This window comes from Tupaia chinensis, unplaced genomic scaffold, assembly GCF_000334495.1.
Source record: "Tupaia chinensis unplaced genomic scaffold, TupChi_1.0 Scaffold145870_1, whole genome shotgun sequence".
NCBI classification, from domain to species: Eukaryota; Metazoa; Chordata; class Mammalia; order Scandentia; family Tupaiidae; genus Tupaia; species Tupaia belangeri.
In genome coordinates this window covers 1292564-1318446 of record NW_006205727.1, presented here as the reverse complement: position 1 = coordinate 1318446, position 25883 = coordinate 1292564, and the positions used below count along the sequence as shown (strand labels likewise).

The following is a 25883-nucleotide window of genomic DNA, read 5'->3' as shown; positions in this document are numbered from 1 at the left end:
TGTCTCTTCAGTGAGTACACCCCCTGTGACAAAAACCTTATTTTAAAAAAAAAAAAGGGAAGGAAAAAAGGTGTTAGTAGGGCTTCAGTGTTTTTCCAGATCCTGGAAAAGAATGGAACAGTTTTAGAAGTAAATGGCAGAAATGCTATTGTACTGATGTGCTTTAAAATGTAATAAATTTGACTAGGCCAAGAAACGGAGGAAAGTACTGTGTGGGCCGCAGGATGAAATTTCGATCATGTAACACTGATTCATGTCCAAAAGGCAAGCAAGACTTTCGAGAGAAGCAGTGCTCTGATTTTGATGGTAAACATTTCAACATCAATGGTCTTTCCCCTAATGTGAGATGGCTTCCAAAGTACAGTGGGAGTAAGTAATTATAGTATTTATTTGACATAAATTTTAAGACACAAGGACACACTGAACATTGTACACAAAAATTTGACTTTTTATTTTTTTCCGTACAGTTGCCATGAAAGATCGCTGTAAGCTGTACTGTCGGGTGGCTGGAACCACTAACTTCTACCAGTTGAAGGACAGGGTTGCTGATGGTACTCCTTGCGGAACTGAAACTAATGACATCTGTGTTCAAGGCCTGTGTCGGGTAAGTCGACTGTAAGTTTCTGTTATACTTAAGGTGACTTTAGGAATAATATTTTTCTTTATTTCTCTAACCAAATATTACTTCTGTTACTTCAGAATGCATTCTTATGAATTCCACTAAAGCAATCTTTGTTATGCTGTCTATAGGAGAGTGGTTAGATTTGTTAGTCGGCAGTTCTGTTGCGTCAAGAGTGACTTGTAAAGCATTAAGATAAATTTGTTGATTTTTGTTTTGCCTACATTACTCAGAATTCAATGCAAACGAGGTCAGCTTCCTAAAAAAAAAAAAAAATAGAAAATAATAGGTTACAAGTGCTGTGAAGTGCTTTTGCTACTTCAAATGTGACCTTCTCTGGGAACATTTCTCCCTCTGTGTTAAAATCATTTGAGAGTCTCCCTCCCTCTTACCAGCCCTCTATCTCTTAGTTCTTATACACATTCAACAAACATGAATTGAGTCACTTAGGTGTTAGATATTGTTCAAGTCACCAGGATGAAAGGATGGAGCAGAGCTTTTCCAAGATGGTAACAGATTCCTGAGGCATGTCATGCAAATAATTAGAATGCAGTGCAATGGAGTCATCTTTAAGGCAGCAATGAGATACTGAAGGAGTGTCTTATTTGATAGCGAGGTATGTAAAGGAATCAGAAGCTGGAGGTTTCTGCCAAGCACTTAAGATTTTAGAAAGGTAATGAAATGAGGAAGCAGGACTCAATCAGGAACTAAAGGATGGTTGTTGCATGTACTTTCTTTGGAATTCCTTGGAGACTCATAGATGGGTTGAAGTCAAAGGAGATATATGTGATTGATTTGCGTACTACACTCTTCAGAAGGTCCTGGCTTGAGAGACAATTGGAGATATGTGGGCCTTTTACTCTAGTAAAAGTAGATAAGGCCCTGTATTAAACTACAAACATTGCAGATGGTAATCTTGAGAGTGGATGGTGAATTTGAGAACTAGGATGGTGAATGCTGTCTGAAGCATAAAAGTGTAGTCTTATGTGGGCTGGCGGGTGACTTAGTGGTTAAGGATGCTGGAATCCCACATGGCTGACTACGGTTCGAGTCCCGGACCTGGTGGCTTGCTCTCTCTCTCTCTGTCTTGCTCTCGCTCTCACCCTCTGATCAAATTAAAAATAAATAAAGTAAAATAAAATAATTCTTTAAAAAAAAAAGAAAAGAAAGTGTAGTCTTATGAACTCGTTCCTTTGGTTAAGGTGGAGCTTAATAGGGCCAATCTCATCTCTCTGTTATCAAATATATTACCAGTTATCTATGTGCTAAAGAGCTTATATCCAAGAGCTAATGAAATGTTCAAACTTACTTAATATAACTCACACATTGGAAATAGCTGAATTACTAGAAAAAGGTTATTTAGTGGCCTGAAAAGTCATATTTAATCTAAATTAACACCACAAAGTCCTATGGAAAAAAAAAATATATATACACACTATTTTCAGAGAATATATGTTAACATTTTCATTTTGGAAATATTTAACTGTGTATAAAACAATTCAGAGGGCAAGCAAGTGACGTAGTGGTTAAGGCGGTGACTCCCACGTGACTGATGCAGTTCCAGTCCCCAATGCAGCAACTGGAAACTCATGCTGTGCACATGCATATGCATGCCTAGAATCCAGGAGGAGACTGAAGGAGAAGGAATAATCAGATATATCAAATACCTGAAAGTTACTGCCACATGTATACAGAGGACAGCTTCTGTATGAGAGAGCTGCACTTGCTTTTGGAAACATTCACTTTAGTATTTATTTACTTATAACTCTTTCCTCATTATTTTAATAAACACTGTTTCTTAAGCCAGGCATTAATTTTATAGAAATTATTATTTTCAAATGATTATTTGAAACCAGATTTATTCTCAGAGTTCTAAGGTTATGAGTTTAAAAAAAATCATGAAAATCTTTTGCATTTTAATGTCTTACAGAATTGCACTTTTGTTCTTTGAATTGCATTTCTTTAAAGAGCAGTTTTCTAGTGATGTTCAGTATAGAAATCACTGTTAGTGTTATAATGAGGATAATAGGATTTTAATCCAGAAATTTGAGAATCTACCTTTTCAAGTGCCACTCCATGTGATTCTGAAGCAGCAAATGATCTTTGAAAGACACATGTGAACAAATGTAAAAATACTGACATACAAGATCAGGTCTTCTGCAAAAATCCTGTTGTACCAAATGTTCTAATCGAAAGATTATTATGAAAAGTATTTTGTAAACTTTAAAGCACCATGCTAGTAATTATTCATTTTTATAATATTGATCATAAAACTTGTGTTTTGAAGCAAGCTGGATGTGACCACGTGTTAAACTCCAAGGCCAGGAGAGACAAATGTGGGGTGTGTGGTGGGGATAACTCTTCCTGCAGGACGATGGCAGGTGTCTTCAACAGTGCTCATTACGGTAAGCTCTGCATTTATTTCCAGCTTTCCCTTTTATCTGGTGTGTAATAGTGGAATTAGGTCATAAAGGTATCCTAATAATGCTTTGTTGCTTTTCTACTCTGTACCCTTAGTTGAGAATTAAGAAATTAAAGAAAAATTTATTAATGTAAAAATCTTAAATCTGATTCTAGATGTATCTTTGATTTAATGATTTACTTGCCCAAGCAAATCTGATTCATAAAAGTATACTAAGTGCATTTATTAGAATAAATCCCATGCTATGTGACTGTGCATATGAATAGTTTCCCAATTAATGAAGAGCTTTTATTAATTCTCTCGTAATCTGAAATGTATATATTTATAACTTTTCCCAGAATATTTGCTTGTAATTATTTTCAACATTTCAATTACTATTTCTTGGTTTTATTTTAGAACGATCTGGCCTATCTTGTGTTTCGTATTAATGATATATTGAAAATGTTAATTGAAGGTGAAGGACGAGCTTACTAACTTAAAATGTCGACTCAGGATTATAATCACATTTGATTTTCCCAGGAGTATATGTATCACAGACACAACTCACAGTTGGCTAAGATTTCTTTTTCATACAAAATTATTATGAGAAATATATCAAATTTTTCATTCTGAAATTTTCTGGGCAAACTTATTTTTCTTTTATGGTAATAAAAGCAGACATCTAAAACTTTTCTAGCAGTCTTATCTTCCAGCTATCAATTGTACTCACATGTCTGAACTGCAATAGTGTTAGTCACTTTAATTAAAGCAGTATAATTTTAAACTGAAAGTTTATGATTTTATCTATATGAAAAATATAGTACATTTTAAACACCAGTGATATTTGTGAATATTAATGACTAGATCATTTGACATACTATTTTTCTAGTTATTCTTCATTATTCACAGGACCCATACACATTAGATTCCTTCTATATCCAGTGGCACACATTTATCACAGTCTGTGTTCACTGAAAAATATTTTTCCAGCCTAAAGCCACATGCCTCAAATTAGGATTAAGTATTTAACCTTGTAAAAATTGTACTATGAATTAAACGGTTTACAAATGAAAAAAGGTATTACACTCATTTTATAGAATGTGAATAGATCTGTCACATTTCTGCCCCCTGGTGGTAGCCTTCATCTTGTCTCCTTTAAAAAATGCCTCATGCTTGGAGTTCTCTAGAAAATGTAAAGGCATGAACAGTAGAGAGTGAGAATATTTTGTAGTTAAAAATGGTGGCTTACAATTCTTATACATTTGTAACTTATGACTAATATGCATATAGTATATACAGAATCACAAAATCATTTATTAGTTTATATATTTTAAATACGCTGTCTGGGCCAGCTGGTGGTGTGGAAGTGAAGATGGCTGGATCGCACTTGGCTGACTTTGTGGTTGGAGTCCAGACCCGGCAGCCTGACAAACACACCAGATGCGTGTGCATGTGTGCCCAAAATCCTGAGGCAAAATGGAGAAGAAGGGGTTGTGGCATGGTCATTCCCCTTGAGGAGATGATTTCTCCCTCTCTTTCTCTCTGTTTGTCTGTCTCCAGCAAGCACATAACACCCTATAGCAAAAACTGCTTTCAAAAAGAAAAAAAGTGATTCCTTAAAGTGATATAAATAAGGCTGCTCTAAAAACACACAAGGTAATCTAACTTATAAATTATAAATTAAACTCTTTTCAAACTTCTTGTCTTAAATTCCTTTCATATTGAGAAACATTAGTTTCTTTCATTTATGTATTAAATAGGAGAAAATCCTAATACATAAGGAAAAAGAAATCTTAGAACAATAATCACAGGAGCATAATTAATTGTATGCATAAAAATCTAAGTATTTGGACAACTGTGTAACATTATTCTTACTGTCAGGAAAATAATTTTTCTTTTTTTAACACACACATGCATATACATAAGTGTGTGTGTGTACATACTTTATATATTTGACTGTTAGGAAAGTTATAACGTATTTTTCTATGCAAAATGTATCATGACTTTCCCAACAACCCAATACGTGTAAAATAAAGTTTATTTATTCCTTACTTCCATGGTCAGGAGAGACAGAAAGAGAAAGACAGAGCCAGGCATCCCTAACAGGGTCCCCCACCATCATCCACCCCAACCACAGCCAGCCTGGATATTGGGCACATATGTACCTGGCATACTATGTAGCTCTCTAGCACAAATCCAGAACCTTCCACATGGGTCAGCTTTACAAACTTTGTGTGACTGCTATGCCACCATCCAGTCCTTTGTTTAATGCATGTGTGAAATGGTGTTTCTTCTTTTGAGCCATGTCAATGTTGCTGAGTCTGGCCTCATAAAATGTACTACTTTCATTTTACTTGAGTAAATATTTTACTTTTCTCATAAAGAGTTTCTTCATAGACTTTTTAAAAATAATTATTTATTTAATTGTGTTTATTTATTTATTTTAAATTTGATCAGAGAGAGAAAGGGAAAATGAGAAAGCAAGCTGCAAGATCTAAGACTTGAACTGCGACTGACCATGTCAGAGTCTAGTGCCCTAACCACCACACCACCTGTTGGCTCCTCTTAAAAGACTTTTTAAAATAATATAAAATGTTGGGAGTAGAAACAAGGATCCCTGTTTATACTACAAAGCTTAAGAAAAATCTTGAGATATATTCTTTTTCTTAAAAATTATTGTTGACTGAGTCTCCACAAACTTATCATAGCTGTGATCAATTATTTGTAGAATACATTTTAAATCTTGTAATTTTTTTTCCCAGTAGAAAATATAAAATATGAAAGTACTAGTTAAAGTTTTCAAATGAATGTGTTTTAAGTATCTGAGGAACTTAAAGACTAGCTTCATTCTACTTTATATTAACAATTTTACAAATAAGAAAATTTGAAGTCCTACTTTAAGAATCCTAAACTCTGTTTCTAGATAATAACCACTTTTCCTCAATCCTCAGTAATTTGTATAAGGCCTTGATTTGAAGAAATAACCACTGTATCATTTTTTCTAAAGATAAAATGAAATTAAGTCTGATTACATTATCCGTAGTTGCAGTGACTCAGCAGCTGTAACCTCTAGGCCATCTGCTTTATGTGAAGTTTAACATGTATAAATTATATTGCAGGTTATAATGTCATTGTGAAGATTCCCACAGGAGCAACAAACATTGAGATTCTTCAGCACAGTTACTCTGGAAAACCAGAAGATGACAATTATCTTGGTAAACATTTCTAGTAAACAGCAGCCAATAAGCGGCTTGTGTGCAGTTTCATGGAGGTCTGTGATGGATGCAAATTCTTGGAAGGCAACAACAGTCACTTGAACAAACATACTATTTCAGTTCATACTGAGCTTAGGTCATCTGACTATACATGTATTTTTAAGCTAGATAAAATATATCCTTTAAAAAAGGATTCTGAAAATGATTTTTTTCATAACTGTCTATTAAATAGCCAAAGGTTATATCCGATTAAAACTACCTATGGGGACCAGCAGTTAGCATAATGGCTATGTCGCTGGACTCCCATGCAGTTGACTGTGGTTCGAGACCTGGACCCGGTGGTTTAAACTCACACTGAATGTGTGTGCGTGCGTGCCCAGGATCCCAAGAGGAGAATGGAGGAGAAGGGACTGCGGCATGGCCATCTCCTATGGGGGGGTGATTTCTTGCTTTCCGTCTCCCTGTCTCTCTCTGTCTTTCTGGCGAGTGCATGCACTCTATAGCAAAAAACAAACAAACAAACAAAAACAAAGAAAAAAAGAAAACTCTCAAAAAAAACTGTGTATTTTGGATAAAATTTTCTTACATATTTTTGCCTAATATTATAGAACTTTTTACGGTTAAGTGGGTTAAATGATTTAACTTTCTTTAAGTGTGGTTACAGAGTAGCAAGCATATTTATATCCAGTTTTTAAAAATTTCTTCTAGTGAAGAAAGCAAAAGAACTATGGTTTTTTATATTATTAGTTATTTGTGACTAATTATAGTATATTAATTTTTATCTATTGCTAGACTCTAGTCCTATTTTATGTTACTGATTTTTAAAAATTATTTTCCAGATACAAAGAATTTTAGTTACACATAAACATGGAAAGACTGTTTTATAAGTTTTTTCCTTCGGTCTGAGAAATATCTTAATGTTGACCAATCTGTAACCATCAAGCTGTGGAGCTGATTTTGACAGTGTCTGCTTCACATTAATAAGATACATTGGCCCAGATAATTAGTACCCATAACTGGGATCTGAATCTATGCCGAGCAGCTTATTTAGGAATCACATTTGACAATATAAAGTTAAATGTAGAGGGAACAACTGCACACTTGGTTCAGGCTTTCTTTTCGAGATGATGAGAAAGTTTTGGATTAAATAGAGGTGGTGTTTGCACAACATTGTGAACGCATGAAATGCCACTGAATTGCTCACTTAAAAATGACTAATTTTGGGACCAGCAGTTGGCACAGCACTATGTCACTGGATTCCCATGTAGTCAAACATGGTTTGAGTCCCGGACCAGGTGGCTTAAACTCATGCTGGGCATGTGTGTGTGCGTGCCCAAGATCCTGAAAGGAGAATGGAGGAGAAGGGATTGTGGCCTGGCCACCCAACCTGGGGGGTGATTTCTTGCTTTCCATCTCTCTCTGTCTTTCTGGGGAGTGCACACGCCCTATAGCAAAAGACTCTCCAAAAACAAAAACAAAAGCAAACAAACAAAAAATGACTAATTTGGGGGACAGCAGCTGTCTCTCCAGCAAGTGTATGCACGTGATAGCAAAAATCTCTCTCTCTTAAAAAAAGGCTAATTTTATGTTTTGTCAATTTTACCTCAATAAAAAAAATGCAAAAAAATTTCCCAAAGAAAATAAAATGTAAGTATTTTGATTTATGACATTTTTACACTGAGCTGGAATTCTTTTTGTTTTGCTAGAAACATTATCTAGGTATATAAACATAGATACATGCTGCTTTATTACAGGTAAATAATTAAATAGGTCTTTCGGTTTCCATATTTAGAGATACATATTTTCCTGAGAATGGAACCCAAATTTAAAAATTAGATAACTACTGATGGTAAATCAAAGTCTAATTTGAAGTGAACAAAATAAACAAATGAAGTCACTAGAAGCAATTTAAAAATATTTATATTTATAAACTTTTGAGAATTAAAAGTAATGCTATGTGCAGAAATTTTCATCATTTATTAAGATTTTGTTTATTTTCCCTAACTTTAAAAACAAAATATTTTATTTATTTTTAATTTGACCAGACAGAGAGAGAGAAAGTGAGTAAGCAAATCTCCAGGTCCAGGATCTGAACCGTGGTCAGCCATGTGGGAGTTCAACACCTTAACCACCAAGCCACCTGCTGGCCCCTATTTTTCTATTTATTGCAATCTGTAGTGCCTTAAACATGTCTACCCACTTTTGATGAAGTGCATATTTTTACATACAGGACTTTCAATTTTATGGGAAAAATATAAAACTTCAATTGTTTTAGTGTAATATATAAAATTAATTCTACTAGTCCACATATATACAAAAACACCAAATTTATTTCAAATAATTCCTTTAAGATCAATTTTTCAGTGACATGTTTATTATCAAGTTTAGTCATAGATGACTTGTGTGCTTTTGGTGAGGTTTCCTAGAATGCCAAATATTTTCTAATAAGGTTATTAGTCTACTGAAAAATATAACTTAAGTAAAACAAGCAATAAAGTATTTATTATTATGGTGATTTTATCGATATAAAGTCTTTACTAATAAACATCCTCTTGAAAATCAGAAATAAACAGCACAATTCCTTACAATTTACACACTTTAAGAAACATTATCCAAATTCGGGAACCAACAGTTAGCGTAATAGCTATGTCTCTGGACTCCCACGTAGTCGACTGCGGTTCGTGTCCTGGACCCAGTGGCTTAAAACTCACGCCGGGCACGTGTGCGTGCGTGCCCGCCCAAGATCCCGAGAGGAGAATGGAGGAGAATGGGTTGTGGTGTGACCATCCCCGCTGGGGGTTGATTTCTCACTTTCTATCTCTATGTCTCTCTCTGTCTGGCAAGTGCATGCGCCCTATAGCAAAAATCTCTCCCCTACCCCCCCCCCAAAAGAAACATTATCCAAATTCGATGCTTATTAAAAGCCTATGAGATAGAAATTATTGTTATCTGTACTATGCAATTTAGAAAACTGAGCAAGACATCAAGACATTCATCTATAATCACAGAGCAAGTAACTGGAACAAATTAAACTCATTTTTTTTTTCAATTTTCCAGAGGCACTTGCATTGCTGAAGATAGATAGAGAGAGAGAGAGGGAGAAACCCCCTCATCCCCTATTGGAAACAGTCATGTTGAAATCCCTTGTCTTATATTTCTCCCTCCTTTCGTGATTTTATGCCCACACACACAGATGCCCGGCATGTTTTTCAAGATGCCAGAAATTGGACTCTGGCTGCACAGTTGACCCTGTAGGCTTCTACCACCTTAACCACCACATTACCAGCTGGCCCCAAGCCATTGTTTTATCACTAAATTCATTTGTCATTTTACTACCAAAAGCCTATAGACCCTATAATTTGCATTTAAAAATAACCAATTATGGATACATACTATTTACTGTTTTATATATATGTGTCTGTATAGTACGTAAATACATGCGCACATTCACATATTTGATAGGCTTATATTAATTCCTGTTATTAGGAAGGAGATAGAGAAGGGGACATGAATAGAGAGAGAGACAGGAAAATTATGCTAAAAAACAGTCACATGTGTGTCAACAGTGCCTATTGATCAAAGATCCAGATATTCATACAGGGGTAGCATAGTCAGTGCGGACCTTTTACACTATTGACCCTAGAATTTTAAAGCTTTGTACCTTTTTCCAAGATACGCATAAAATGGAATGTGGTAGCATTCTGGTCGTTCTTTCTCTTCCCACCTTTGATGACAAGGGTTGAGTTGAATGATGTGTTTCCTGGTGCCTCGATTTCTTTTTGCCTTCCTACTTCCTCCTGTCTTTTCTGCAGCTGCATGCTTATTGGAAGATGATGACCATTTCAAATAGAAAACGTTATGAAAAGTACTTACCGTACAATTGACTGGTTTTACTATTTTGTCATCTTTTGTTCTGTTATAGCATTATCTGATGCTCGAGGAAATTTTCTTTTGAATGGAAACTTTGTTGTAAGTATGTCAAAAAAAGAAATCAACGTGCAAGGAGTTATTTTTGAATACAGTGGTTCAAACAACTCGGTTGAAAGAATTAATAGTACTGATCGTCTGGAAGAAGAACTTATTTTGCAGGTAAATTCTCAGTAGTCGCTAAAACTTAGCTCTAATCATTTTAGTAAGCTGTGCTGGTTAAGTGCTTAGCATTTATTATTAAATGCAAAGATGATGTATTAAGAATATATGAATTAATTGTGTGTTCCTTTGTATTTTTATTGAGGTGTTGTGCGTGGGTAATTTATACAACCCCGATGTACGTTACTCTTTCAATATCCCTATGGAAGAGAGGAGAGACCTGTTCACGTGGGATCCACTGGGGCCATGGCAAGACTGTACCAAGATGTGTCAAGGTACAATGTAAAGAGGAGGATACATTTGACGGTGCGCTAGTATTGTTCTGAGCACTTTTAAGTTTGGCTGTCTACTCCCTGTTGTCCACACATGTACCAAAAGAGATATGAAGGTTTTTGATACTTTTTCCTCCCGTACTTTTCTCTTCCCTGATTCTTTCTGCTTCTTATACTTTCAAGGCCAATTTGATGCCTCACTTCGCACATTCTCCAGTACTGCTCCTTTCCTTTCACATGTTCACTCTCTTTTTGTAGTCCCAGAAAATTTCTTTACCTTGTATGCTGCTTTTTAGTGACATAACTGCCTTTTTTTCCACTCATCTCTACACATTCTTTCTCAATAACCTTTCCCTCCTTCAGCATTGTGGTATCAGATAGTCTTTCATGCTTTTCTAATCCCTGACCACAGGACATTATGTTTGCCCCGATGGCATGAATAACTGAAAGGAGCAAAGGCACTTACAGTAGGGATTCCAATGGAAAGACTGGAGTTGGCATGCACTGTGTAATCCTGTTTGTTCAGTGCCATAAACATTATTGAGGGGTTTCTTTGCTTTAGGTTATTAATAAGACCCCAGTTCTGCATTCAGGTTTCAGAACTGAGTGGCTGAAACAGAAGCATGAATAGATATCATAATTTGAAACGGTCAATGCAGCACACAGATACAGGACCACAGAAAAGGTGGGAACAGCTCGTGAGGAGTTTGAAGCCGGAGATAAGAAGTTTGTACAGAATGAAAAAGTGGCTTTTGTAGAGAATAGAGACGAGATTTGGGAAGCAGATGAGCAGTGAGTAGACAAGAGGAAGGGCAGAGCAGCGTGGAGATGAGCATATGAGAGAGAAGGAATATGGTCAGAGGCAGTGTCCACAGGCGATGAGAATCTGAGGGCAAGTCTAGCAAAACTGACATTAAGGAGCCAAAGGAATGTCCCATGCAGGAAGATGCACATTTTGTTCCTCTGGTGGTGGGACAGTGATGCCCAGAATGATTGTGTGAGAATAAGTGCCCTGTTTCTGTTCAGAGGATATCTTGTGGTGGGATATGGTAGTAGACAATTTAAGGCCAACTGAGATAAACACTGCAGGTAGAAAAAGCTTTGGTAATGCAGGAGTAAGAATTCATTTTGACAGCAAGGCCCTGAAGATACTTGTGTTGGATGTAGCATAGGAGTTTGGGAGCAGCATCCCACCATTATGTGAATAAGCCATTCTGTGGCTATGACTCTAGGAGCTAGGAGGACAAATCCAAGCAACAGGTGAATGAGAGAACATTCTAGCATGACATGGATTTACCAAGTGAAAAAATGACTTGGGACCAGTAGATGGAGTAGCAGTTATGTCGCTGAACTCCCACTGACTATGGCTGACTATGGTTCAAGTCCCAGGGATGGTGGCTTGAGAATCAAGCTGGGTATGTGTGTATGTGTGCCCAAGATAGATCCTGGGAGGAGAATGGAGAAGAAGGGTTTGTAGCATGGTCAAGCCCTTCCATCCCCTGGGGGGAAATTTCCTACTTTTCCTCTCATTATCTCTGTCTCTCTCTGTCTCTCTCTCTCTCCCTCTCTCTGGTGAGCACATGTGCCCTAAGGCAAAACCTTTTTTTCTTTTGAGAGAGAGATTTTTTACTGAAGAGTGTGTGCACTTGCCAGAGAGCCAGAGAAAGAGAGACAGAAAACGAGAAATATTCTCCCTGGTGGATGGCCATACTCCAACCTTTTCTGCTCGTCTCCTTTTGGGATTTTGGGCATGCACACACATGTGCCCGACATGAGTGTTTAAGCCAGCAGGTCCAGGGCTCAAACCACAGTGGGCTATGTGAAAGTCCAGTGATGTAACCATTATGCCACCTGCTGGTCCCAGGTAAAAACTTAAAAAAAAAAAAAAGGTTCAAAAGGGATTAAAAAACAAGGTAAGAGATGGTTTGAGAATCCAAACCAGCAGAGGTCTCTTATTAAATAATTATGTGCAGGAGAATAGGATTATTGATCCTTTTGCCACAGAGTATACTATGATTATGTGCCCTTGTTATATAACTTTAGGCTTATTTAAAGTTAAATTCCCTCAATTCTATTTGTTTACTTATTTGTCTGCTGAAAATCATCAGTCCCCAAACTTTCTGTTGACATTGTATTATTTTTCCTTTTTCCATTTACTTACTTATTTTTATACCTTTCCACAAACATTTATTTTACATATAAAAAAATTTTTGCTGGGACCAGCAGTTAGAGTAATGGCTATGTCGCTGGACTCCCACATAGTCGACCATGGTTCGCATCCTGGACCCGGTGGCTTAAACTCACACTGGGCGTGTATTCTTGGTTGAAACTGTTTTTTCACTTAACACTTTGAATATGTTTTCCCCTTCTTTCCTTGCTTGCATTGTTTGTGATGAGAGGTCTGAGGCTAGCCTGATTGGATAACCTTTATAAGTAACCTGACGTTTCTCTCTTGCCAATTTTAGTATCTTGTCTTTGTAGATTTGGCCAGTCTGGCTATGATGTGCCTTGAAGATCTTCTTGGGTTGATTTTATTAGGAGTCCTTTGTATTTCTTGGGTCTGGATATTTGAATGCCTCTCTAGATTTGTAAAGTTTTCTTCCAAGAGTTCATGGAATAGATTATCAGTGCCCTTATTAGTTTCCTCATCTTCTGGGATACTGATTATCTGGATGTTTGGGCGCTTAATGCTGTTTAGTATTTCTTACATAGTATTCTCATTTTTGGGAGTTATTTTCACTTTTGTTGTTGTTGTTGTTTTTTCTATATCAGAGGTTTTGCCTTCAACATCCGAGATTCAGTTTTCTGCATGGACTAATCTGCTTTTAATACTTTTGAGGGAGGTTTTGATTTCCTGAATGGCAGACTTCATCTCTAATAGCTCCATTTGATTCTTTTTTTTTTCTGGTGTGTATTTCCTCTTTCAGGTCATGGAAGAACATTAACACCTCCTGGAACTCATTATCTCTTTTCTCCTGCATCTTCTGGAGTTCATTATCTCTCAGCTCTTGTATCTTGTTTAGTTTTGTCACTATGAATATTCTCAATTTTCTATCAGACATTTCCATGAATTGTACTGTACTGTCTGTGGATGATGAAGGATTGTTCTTTTCCCTTAGGAAGAGATATTTTCTTGATTTTTCATGTTTCTTGTACCTCTGAGGTTTTTACTGGTCATTCTGTGACAAAAATCTATCTTCCACTGTACTTTGCAATGTGGTATCTACAAAAAGATTAGGAATTCAGATGTAGAAAAATAAATTTCTTCATTAAAGCAGGAGGTTCGATAAGCAGTGAGGATTTCAATGACTCTAAAAGTATTCAGATGCTTGACTACTGTGCACCTAGGCCTATCTAGACATTTAGTGTGCAGAGAGTGAAGCTTTGAGTGGGAAAGTAAGGTTAAAAAAATAAGCAAAAAGGAAAAAAAAACTGGAAAAATATTACCAAAAAAGAGGGAAAAAATTTGTTTTACATGTAAAAAATGAAAACCAGAGGGTGCACTAGACACACCTCAGCTTTAAAATGGCTTCTTGTCTGAATACTTTGGGAGTCTAGGAGATGGAGTTTAGAGCATAGCTTCCCTGAACACGTCAGGACACTCCTCAGCTTTAAAAAATCAACATTGTATAATTTCTCTTACTATTTTCAAGCATATTATTTAATATATCAATTTCTTTTTTTTGTAAATTTGCCTTTTGCTGCCATGGCCCTCATTTTTCTGTTATTGTTTGTTTATTTTGCTTTATCTGCTTGTTACCTATTATCTTAAGATTTTCCTTCACTAATATCCTGGGAATTCTGTTTGACTTTTTTCTGTGTTGGATACTGTTTTCAATTTTCATGAATTTTTCTTTATTATTTATTTCCCTCAATGGGTAGAATATAGCCCTCAGAACTTAACTGAGAAAGAAAGGTTGTTTCTTGAGACTTTTCATATTTTAAAAAATGATATTATTTTGTTTTATATCTGATCAGTATTTTAGCTGGTAGACATTTTTAAATAGACTATTTTCCTTTAGAATTTTGAAAACCTTGTTGTCTGGCTCATTTTCCAATTTGCTGTGCTTATGTGTGGCATTTTGTACTCTGGAAAGTTTGCGGATCCTCTCTTTAATTCTAGTGGTACAAAATGCCAGGAAAATGTGCTTTGAGATGAGTTTTCCTTCCCACCTATTTTCTTAGGTAATTAGGATATCATTCTGATTGGAAATATAGATTCTTTTTCTTGAGAAATTTCGTTGCATAATTTTTGATAATTTCTTCACATTAATTTTTCTTTTCTATCTTCCTAAAGCTTGTATTTTGATGTTTGACCTCCTAAACTGATAAATTTTCTAATTTCTTTTCTCAATATCTTTGTTAATGTTTCTTTATACATCTTGCTTCTGTTTCATGGATAAATGAACTTTGTTAATATTTTCTATTATGTCTCTGAGGATACTTAATATACTCTTTAAGTTTTCTTGTGTTTAATGACATTTATCTGTTTCATCCTTGCTGAATTTTTTTTTTTTTTAATTTTTGGCCTCTTTATATTAGTCTTTCCTAAAATGTCCACAGATCCTTTATTTGTTCATATTTAAGAAGTCCTACAATGCTGATTATATGAGTCAGACAAGTCAACTAGAGACTTACTTCATTATTGAGGACTTGGGTCATTATGTAGTCCTTTAATATGTCATTGGAAAGACACCCTTAATGCCATTATCAGTTGATCTTTTTTCTTGGGTTAAATGGTCCACCAAGGAAGAATCCTCCCCTCTTCTGATGCTGATAAGGGACTGGGAGGCAATGTACATTGACTGGGAGCTAGAGGGAGGGGAGGTGGACTGGGATCGCCTCACTCAGAGTAGAGACTTCTACTTAATCACCTTGTTTCAGTATATCATATTTCCCTTGTCCCTCTGCCGCCTCCTGCGCCTTTGACTTCACCTTCTCTGGAGCTGTGCTGCCCACTGTGGTGAAGTGTGAAATGTGCATTAGATTTTGAAGACAGTATGAAAGAATATAAAATATATTGCTAGCTTTATATAGGTATCAGGTTAAAATGACCACATTTTAGCTAGATCAGGTCAAATAAAAATGTTATTAAAATTAATTTTTCTTATATGTTTTTACTATTTGTTTTTTTTAGAGATATTTAGTATAGAGTGCTTGTGCTTGCCAGAAAGACAGAGAGACAGACAGAAAGTCAGAAATCTGGGATGGCCATGCCACAATCCCTTCTTCTCCATTCTCTCGGGATTTGGGGCATACATGCACACGCACCTGGATGAGTTTTAAGGCACTGGGTCCAGGACTCGAACTGTGGTCAACTACATGGGAGTCTAGTGAAACAATCATTATGCCATCTGTTAGTCCATGCTTTTTTTTGTTGTTGTGACTACTAGAAAATGTAAAATTACATATGCGGCTCTTTCCGTATTTACTGGATAGTACTGTTTTTGACTAGAAACGTAACTGTCTGACTATTCTTCATGAATATCTTTTAATAGAATCTCCACTTTTTCAGGCTTACCCCTTTCAGTGGAACCTGCTGTTTTGCTTCCTGCTTTTCTTGGATTCTGTGGCATGAATAGTTTGTTTTCTTATTCATTTCCTCAGTTACAGACTTAGGTTTCATCATCCATGCCTTTGCTAAATAGGTCATTTGCATCTACTTTTCATATTCAAATTTTCCCTTTCTTGCCTACCATGTTTCTTCTCTCTTTTCTTTTTAATTGTTCTTTTAGATTTATGCCTTTTCAAAATTTCCTATAGTTATTTCAAAGGTACTTAGGAAGGAGCACAGATATGCATATATGTTAGTTTTTAGTTAGCTGGAAGTGCACAGTTGAACTTTTAAGAAAGCAGGAATTAGATCAGTTACTGACTGCTTGAACTCGACCACCTCCTCATTGCAGAAAGTATAAAGTTCAAACCACAGTGACCGTGTGACCACTTCTCTGTCTGCTCTTGCTATGGTTCTGCCTCATACAAACAGCCACCAAATCTTTATGACTTAGAACAGCAAAGGTTTATTTCATACTCAGACAGTGTTTTGAGTGGTTGTTGGTTATATCTCTACTCCAACTTGCTATCTGCATTAATGTCTTTTTTTTTTTTTTTTAGTTTTTGCCATAGGACATGTATGCTTGCCAGAGAAAGACAGAGATAGTCACACCATAATCCCTTCTCCATTTTCCACTTGGCATTCTGGGCACTCATACACACACACTTGGCATGGTTTTTCAAGTCACTAGGTCCAGCACTTGAACCACAGTAGTCCGTGTGGGAATCTAGCACCTTTTCTACCAGACCACTGCTGGCCTCATCCATGATATTTAAAGAAAAAAATTTATAAACTTTATTTTTAGAGAGGTTTTACATTTATCAAAAACTCGAACAGAAAATACAGAGTTTACATATTTATTCCTCCTCCTTTCTCTCTCTGTTACTGAGCTCAAATCTGGTTCACTCACTCAAGCACTGTAAAACCAAACCAGAAGCACATGGTGTGATGAAGGAAAGTACAGCTTTATTGCAAAGTACAAAGCAAGGAGAGTGGACAGTTCATGCTGAAAAGACAGTCTCCCCAAGGTGTTCCTTACATGCATTTTTAAGGGCAAAATTAGGGGCAGAGGTCCCAGGCACATGATCAGTTCACATTTTGCTTCAGGTTTCTGGAGCCATTCAGCCTGGAGTCTTTGAGCTCACAACCAGCAGTTTCCAGCCTATAAAACATCTTACATATTGAAATGAAAGCTTTATCTTTCCTTTAAGTGAGAGTTTTAGAAGACAAATGGCTCTCATTCATGGTCCATGTTGGTCATTGTCATAACCAAAATCTGAAGACTTACTCCTTACTCTGGGCCATAACAACATAAATGGACCTTATATTTCAAAAACCCTAGAAAATACATTAGGGGATCTTTGCTCAGTTTCATCTGCAATCTCATTTCCCTATTAATATCTTGCATTATTGTAGCACAATTGATGAGCCAATTTTGATATATTATTAGCTGAAGTATAAATTAGGGGTGTATGTTTGTTTTTGCCATAGGGCATGTACACTTTCCAGAGAGAGAGAGAGATAGACAATGAAAGAGAGAGAGAAAATGAGAAATTATCCCTCAGGGAGATGGCCGTGCAGCAACTCCTCCATTCTCCTCTTGGGATTTCAGACACATGTATGCACGCACCCAGTGTGATTTTCAAGCCACCAGGCCTGGGACTAGACTCATGGTTGGCTATGTGGGAGTCCAGCACTATAACTACAACACCACTGGCTGGTCCCATAGAGTTCACGCTTTACACTGTAAATTCTATGGGTTTTGACAATGTACCCACCATTATAGTATCGAAGAGAGTAGTGTCTCTACCCTAAAAATCCCCTGTGTTTTACCTATTCATCTGTCCCTCCTTCCCCACAATCCATTGTAACCACTGATCTTTTTATTGTCCGTTTATGCCTTTAAAAAAAAATGGTGACATGGGACTAGCAGTTTGCATAATGGCTATGTCACTGGACTCCCATGTAGTCGACTGTGGTTCAAGTCCTGGACCTGATAGCTTAAATTCACACTGGGTGCATGTGCGTGTGTGCCCAAGGTCCCAAGAAGAGAATGGAAGAAAAGGGATTGCGGTGTGGCCATTCCCCCTGCGGGGGTGATTTCTCGCTTTCTGCCTCTCTGTCTCTCTCTGTCCTTCTGGCAAGCCTAGGTGCCCTATAGTAAAAACCTTTCCATACACACAAAGAAGTTATTTCTGACTAGATTAATGATACTAGTATATTCCGTATGTTGTGTTAGAAATTTTTGCTTCGTTAGCTGAATCTGTGAAGCTATTAACATAATTAAATACTTGTAGACATATACTTAAATAAATTGTCCTTTCATTTTTAATCTTCATCTGTCTTTGGTCAAGGTCTTCATAGAAGAAAAATTGCCTGCATACGCAAGAGTGATCATATGGTGGTGTCTGATCAAAGATGTGAACATTTGCCACTTCCATTGCTTGTGACTGAAAGATGCAATACAGACTGTGAACTGAGGTAAAAGGAACATGATACATAATGCAGCCAGAGTGCAGTGTAACCAGATTAAACTAATAAGGGAGATGAGATATAAAACATCTATTAGGTTGTTGGGGAAGTCATGATGCATTTTTGCACAGAAAACACATCATAACTTTCCTGATGATCCAATAGCTCAGAGTCTGATGCAGTGGACGTGTAACTAATAACCATCGTCATTGTCGGCCTGCCATTATGAACATTTCAGGCTCACTGATCTGTGGTGAAGTTCAGTAACCGGTCTGAAGTTTTAGTCCTAGTATTTTTGTAACATTTTGTTTAGGAAATGGGAGCAATTTTGTCTGTAAAGTTAATACAGGTAAACTCTATTCTGACAAGCTATGGTTTAAAGGTCTGAAACAATAAATTTTGTAATGTGGTTTTGTAATTTCCTCTAATCTCATGAGCCAGCACCAGCTCATAGCCAACAAACCGCAAGTTTGAGCACTGGAGAGTGAAAAGATAGATTTTCCTAATACCTTATCAGTATTTTGTCAGTTAAACCTTAAGGAACATGATCCTAGGTCATGGCAGAGAAGTGAATACTTCTAACCTAGATTTCTTTTTATTAGTTTTTTTTTTTTTAATTTTATTTTCTTGGTGTGATTGGTCTTGGAGTGACACTGAGAACAATAATTCCATCTTTCAAAATTGTTTTTACATAGTAGTAGGTGACATTTAATATTCAGGGATAGCTGTAACTTCTTTCACTCAGCAAGAATGAGAATTTCTATATAATTATGATGTTGTTTCAAGAGACAGTAAAAACCTAGTGCTATGCAGCTGGTTCATCTGCTGCATTGCAGTGGGATGAAACTCAGTGAGTCTTTGAGATGCTGTTGGGGATGGAAATGAACCCTGTGAATTCTATGCTACATTATAACAGTGCACCCTTACATCAGTAGTTGGTTAGATCGCTTGATTTTCATTGGGATAATTTGGCTAAAACTTGCATTTAACTCGTGAGAAAAATGTTTTCCCTGGAAACATTTAAACCTCTAAATATAGTTACATGAGTTGATGAGAAAATATGCTATGTCTTACAAACTGGTTTACCGAGTTTTAAAGGCTTTATTTACATTGATGTAGTCAGAGTCCCAGATATTCCCTGGTCATAAATGAAAGTACTGCAGAAGTTATAAGTTATAGTTATAGTCCTCAACCTACCACTAAGTAGTTGGGTGATCTTGGTCTAAACCAGTTATTTCAGTTATTTCCCAAGGTTTCTGGGGTAGTTTGGAGATCCTTGGACACATGTCCAAGCCACCACCAATTGCCAGGGTGATATCAAAGAATAGAGCTAGCTGCCTATCTCCAGTTTTCGCCAGATCAGCTCTATTTACATATATCTTTAGAGCAAGTAATATTTTATTTAGAAAAACGTAGGGTTTCTGACCAAAAGAAAAATCCAGCATTTATACTGTTTAAAAACACAATTTCTCTGGGCCTCATTTTCTTCTCTCCAAAAGGAAAGTTTGGGTTATATGGTCTCTAAGAACTTCTCATCTTGAATTCAGTGATTATCAAGTATTTCCAGATTGCTTCTCTGTCAGCTGTTAATATTTTTAAAATTGAATTGTATGTATGAGTTTCTCTGCATCTATTTTTAATTGTGTTCATTAGCATACACCCTGTATGTCATGACATCTGATTTTTCCAGGTGGCACATCATTGGCAAAAGTGACTGTTCATCCCAATGTGGTCAAGGCTATAGGTCCTTGGATGTCCACTGTATGAAGTATTCCATCCACAAAGGGCAGACTGTTCCAGTAGATGACCACTACTGCAGAGACCAACTGAAACCTCCAACCCGAGAGCCCTGTCATGGAGACTGTGTCTTAACAAGATGGCATTATTCAGAATGGTCCCAGGTACATGAAAAAAATCACATAAAATTGCCCACTTTTTTTCTAATTAAATATTTTGTTGTTCTAATGCTTTTTTGTTGATGTTAAACTTTGATTTAAAAAAAAATTTCCAAAAGTCACCACATTTTCTTTTGAATTCAGTGTTCCAGGAGTTGCGGAGGAGGAGAAAGGTCTCGAGAATCTTATTGTATGAATAATTTTGGCCACCATCTTGCTGACAGAGAATGTCAAGAGCTTCCCCGAGTATTAATGGAAAATTGCAATGAATTTTCCTGTCCCAGTTGGGCTACTAGTGAGTGGAGTGAGGTAACATGCAACACACAAAGCTTAGAACTATTATTATATTGTGCTAGGAAAATTTTGCAATCAAAGACTTTATTAAATTTAGACGTACTTAAATTCATTTTATAATTTTGTAGATAACTTTAATATCAAGGCAGTAAAGCATTTAAGAAATGGTTTGTCCTTAAACTATTTGCAGGACTAGGCAATAACATTCACTGATGTTTTACCTATAACCATCTCCATAAGAAAGTGTCAGTGTCACAGCAGCCATGATATATGAGGAGCTTTCCAAAACTTTATAGAAAAACAGAATTAAAGTTTGAGTTTATTTTGGTGCAAAAAAAAGAGAGTAAAATCTATGTATAGAGTTTTCTTATTACACATTTCTGTAATTTTTGAAGACCCTCATATATTAATTCTAAGGTTAGCTCTGCATCTTTGTTTTTTGTTTTTTGTTTTTTGTTTTTACCAATGAACGGATGTTTTTATGGGAGTCAGGCCACAGAAGTTAATGGTGGCTGATTTTACTTGGTGAATATCTCTAGAGAGTGAGGGAAAACACATTCAGGAATGGTCTTATAGCTTTATTCAGTAGGTGACTTGGTTGCTGCATGATTTTGAAATGCGTTTGTGTGTACTGACACTGCAAATAAGTCCCCATCAACTGTCTTCTTACAGTGTCTTGTTACCTGTGGAAAAGGAACAAAACAGCGGCAGGTCTGGTGTCAGCTCAATGAGGATCACTTGAGTGAAGGCTTTTGTAATCCAAGTACCAAACCTGAGTCTCTGGGACCATGTGAGCTTCTTCCATGTGCTTCCTGGCAAGTGGGACCATGGGGATCGGTGAGTATAGATGGGTTTTTCTGGTTCACTCTATCTTTACAGATCACACGAAATGTGATATATTCATACTGTCTTTGGTGGATGCACTGAAATTTGAGTTTTATATTGGAGAAAATCCTTGAAATACAAGTTGTTATCTACAAAATCTTGATAGCACTGTTAATTTTGCTATGCTAAATATTTCAGCTTTGCTTTTGAATTTATTTCTGTTAACCAAAATGCTATAAAACTTTTGCTATCATCAGCTTTGACTAAATGCTAAATATTTTTGGATTCAAGATTCAAGGTCTAGATTCGTATCTTTCTATAAAGTAGGCATTGTTTAGAAGTTTGCCTAACAGGCAGCTAGAGTCTACAATACAAGCAACGGTCAGGCAGGATGAGGGTGCATAGCTTATCCTGGGGATAACCATAGTTGATGAGAAACTTCTTGTCTCTTTAATTTTATCATATACTAGTCTTTCTTTATGTTTTTTCAAATTTACTAGTCATATTAAGTGATATGGATGCAGAAGATAGAGTTTTACAGTATTTTGTTTTCCTAAATTATAGGGATTCTAACTCAAAAATAGGTCTCTATTGGTATTTTCACGTAACTTTTTAAAGATACAAAATAATAGCACATTTTGTATTTTATTGATAGCTCCATAATCAATTTAACTAAATATACATATTGATTTAATTTGCTAATTTTAAATCTTGAGTCTGGTATAAAGAATTAGTAAAAAGATCTACAGTAAGTGTATTACTATGTATTAATTAAGAAAATAGAAGTTTCAGGCTGGTCCCATAACCTAGTGGTTAAGGGAGCCAGATCACACATGGCTGAACATGTTTTGAATCACAGCCGTCAGCTTAAAAAACATGCTTAGTACATGTGTGCCCAAAATTCCAATAGGGTAGAGAAATGGAGGAGAAAGAAATGAGGCATGACCATGCTCAACTGCAGGGGGAAAGGAGTGCTTTCTCCTTCTTTCTCCATCTCCTTCTGTCTCTGGTGAGCACACATGCCCTCTGGCAATTAAGAAGAAGGAAGTTTCTGCAATTTCTGAGAAACAATGGTACTTAAGTATCTATTTTTCTTTTTCTTTCAGTGCACAGCCACATGCGGACATGGGTATCAGATGCGTGCTGTTAAGTGTGTCAGCGAGGTCTTTAGTGCAGTGCTAGATGACAGAGACTGCCATGGACTTAGTCGTCCAAATGACCGGCAGGTAAAGGAATCCTCTTCATAGATTATATATATATATATTTTTTTTTTTTTTTTACTTAAACTTACATGCTTTTAAAATGTGTGTGTGTAGCGGGAAAGTGTTTAATCATTGTTGGTCTACCTTTGTAGATGAATTTGTTTTTACTTATTTGCCATTGGACCACTCATTTAATTGTATATTTCTATTATTTGAACTGAAGGAGGATACTATTATTATGGATATTATGAACTTCTAAATAGGATTATGCTTTTTAAGGTAGAAGTCTATGTTCAGACTGTTCCAGTATGCATTTTTTAAAGGATGGTTGTTCATTTCCTTTCAAACCATCAGGAGAATGACTCATGCTTTAGGATTTAGAGTTACTGTACACAATTGGCACTTGACGGTATTTTGTACTTTTGAATGATCAAAAGCTTTAGGTCATCTGTTTGTAAGTCATTATGTAACCATTCTTGAATTAAACATATAGAAGAAGAAAGGACAAACTAGATGTAATATAAACCAGAGTGATTAATTCATTGGTGGTTAACAAAATCTATGTTCCTTTTGAACAGGATTGTATGGTTACACCTTGCCCAATTATCCCCGAAGTTGGGGCTACTTTACTGCCCGCCGTTCCTTTGGGAAAGTTAGCACAATGGCGACACGGTTCTTGGACCTCAGTAAGTGAATTTCATTAAGAGACATGGTGTTACTATTACGGAGACTTGTAGGCATCAACAAATGGCTCATTTGTCAAATGAATGGTGTATTCATTCTCAGGCATTTTGATACATGAAGGATGCATATAGGATTTATAATTAGTCATCGAATGGCTAAGTCCTTTTATACCTTTTCAGAGCTCTCTAGGCAAGAAATTAAGGTTCTCTGAGTCTGTTTTCTAATTTGGAAAATAGAAATAATAATAATACTTATGTCACTGGCATGAAAAGCAGATGTGATATTAGGCGTTTATATGATTTTGCAAACATTTTCATGTTGCTGTTTTTTTTTTTTTTTTGGAGAGGTTTTTGCTATAGGGTGCGTGCGCTCGCCAGACAGACGGAGACAGACAGAGAGACAGAAAGCGAGAAATCACCCCCCCAGGGGGGATGGTCACGCTGCAATCCTTTCTCCTCCATTCTCCTCTCGGGATCTTGGGCACACACGCACACGCGCCCGGTGTGAGTTTTAAGTCACTGGGTCCAGGACGCGAACCGCGGTCGACTACATGGGAGTCCAGCGACATAGCCATTACACTAACTGCTGGTCCCTCATGTTGCTGTTTTAACTGAGAATTTTAAATCTATGGAATATAGACTTTGTTCTAATCTTATATGGAGTATATATTTTCAAACTTCACAGGTTCTCTGTATATTTTAATTAATTATGAAATTCCATCTACCTTTCTGTTACTCAGGACTTTCAAAGTTATTTTTAACATTATCTTAACATTCTCATTCATAAGATGTTTTCAGTAGCCTTAGTTTTGGCAAACAACTGATCATTAATTTAAATCAGTATATAAACATATACATGTTTCTATCTTATCTGTGAAATGTATGATCTTACTTGATTGGGATGTTCATTACCCCATCTTCACTAAGGAGTGATGCCAGGTGAAATTATTTGTAATTTAAATTTTCCCAAGAAATGACATTTTAGAAATATGAGTAACAGCTATTTGTTAGGGACATTAGAGAGGTCCTACATAACACCTCAATGTAATTTGATTTTTTGTAAGTGCTCCGTGTCTTGTGGAAGAGGTATTCAAGCCCGCTACGTGAGCTGCCGTGATGCTCACGACGAAATAGCAGATGCATCACATTGTGCCCACTCCCCACAACCTGCTGAGGTATCGGTCTGTTTTAACCCTTGTGGAGAATGGCAAGCAGGGAATTGGTCGCCTGTAAGTATTATGAGGAAAAAATGACAGGAACGATTTAAATATCATATTTGGTATTTAACACAATCCTAATGTAATATATTCCGTTGTACATGTTGGTAAATGTTTGATCAGTGCTCAGCTTCCTGTGGCTATGGAAAGACAACTCGGCAAGTTTTATGCATCCACTACCTTCAGCCAATTGATGAGAATTACTGCGACCCTGAAGTTCGTCCTTTGAGAGAACAAGACTGTAACCTGGCAGCCTGTCCACCCACATATAGCCACTTTCCTAGCTCCTCTGAGCAGCCAAGCCATTTCCCAGGCAGGAATTTTCCATTAACTCACAAACCTGAAGACAATCAAAATCTGGGGCTTCATCCATCAGTCGGAGGAAGCCAGTGGAGAACAGGACCTTGGGGAGCGGTAAGTCATCTTTCCCGAGTTGTATTAATTCTGTGATTTTGTTATTTTACATCTTTTTAACAGGTATATAATGACATCTAGTGCTTTTAATGCTGAATTTATCTCAAGATCAAAAGTTTTAATCTTAAGAAAGACGAAGCATTTTTTTTTTCTTTTTTTGGAGAGGTTTTTGCTACAGGGTGTGTACACTCGCCAGAAAGACAGAGAAAGCCAGAGAGACAGAAAGCAAGAAATCACTCCCCAGGGGGGATGGCCACACTGCAGTCCTTTCTCCTCCATTCTCCACTCGGGATCTTGGGCATGCATGCACACGTGCCTGGCGTGAGTTGAAATTATTTGTAATTTAAATTTTCCCAAGAAATGACATTTTAGAAATATGAGTAACAGCTATTTGTTAGGGACATTAGAGAGGTCCTACATAACACCTCAATGTAATTTGATTTTTTGTAAGTGCTCCGTGTCTTGTGGAAGAGGTATTCAAGCCCGCTACGTGAGCTGCCGTGATGCTCACGACGAAATAGCAGATGCATCACATTGTGCCCACTCCCCACAACCTGCTGAGGTATCGGTCTGTTTTAACCCTTGTGGAGAATGGCAAGCAGGGAATTGGTCGCCTGTAAGTATTATGAGGAAAAAATGACAGGAACGATTTAAATATCATATTTGGTATTTAACACAATCCTAATGTAATATATTCCGTTGTACATGTTGGTAAATGTTTGATCAGTGCT

The 25883-nt window shown here is 36.7% G+C and overlaps 1 protein-coding gene across 1 annotated transcript in view; it reads left to right on the top strand.

Moving 5' to 3' along the window:
* The window catches only part of ADAMTS20 (ADAM metallopeptidase with thrombospondin type 1 motif 20), a 183356-nt gene that overhangs the window by 72940 nt on the left and 84533 nt on the right, over positions 1-25883 (top strand). Inside the window, exons 13-26 of the mRNA XM_006168548.1 lie at positions 188-369; positions 468-604; positions 2907-3024; positions 6140-6235; positions 10158-10324; positions 10470-10599; positions 18505-18631; positions 20313-20523; positions 20662-20826; positions 21484-21648; positions 22743-22862; positions 23417-23524; positions 24586-24750; positions 24862-25152. Of these exons, the coding sequence (XP_006168610.1) occupies positions 188-369; positions 468-604; positions 2907-3024; positions 6140-6235; positions 10158-10324; positions 10470-10599; positions 18505-18631; positions 20313-20523; positions 20662-20826; positions 21484-21648; positions 22743-22862; positions 23417-23524; positions 24586-24750; positions 24862-25152 (2182 nt within the window). The remainder of the gene's footprint in view (positions 1-187; positions 370-467; positions 605-2906; positions 3025-6139; positions 6236-10157; positions 10325-10469; positions 10600-18504; positions 18632-20312; positions 20524-20661; positions 20827-21483; positions 21649-22742; positions 22863-23416; positions 23525-24585; positions 24751-24861; positions 25153-25883) is intronic.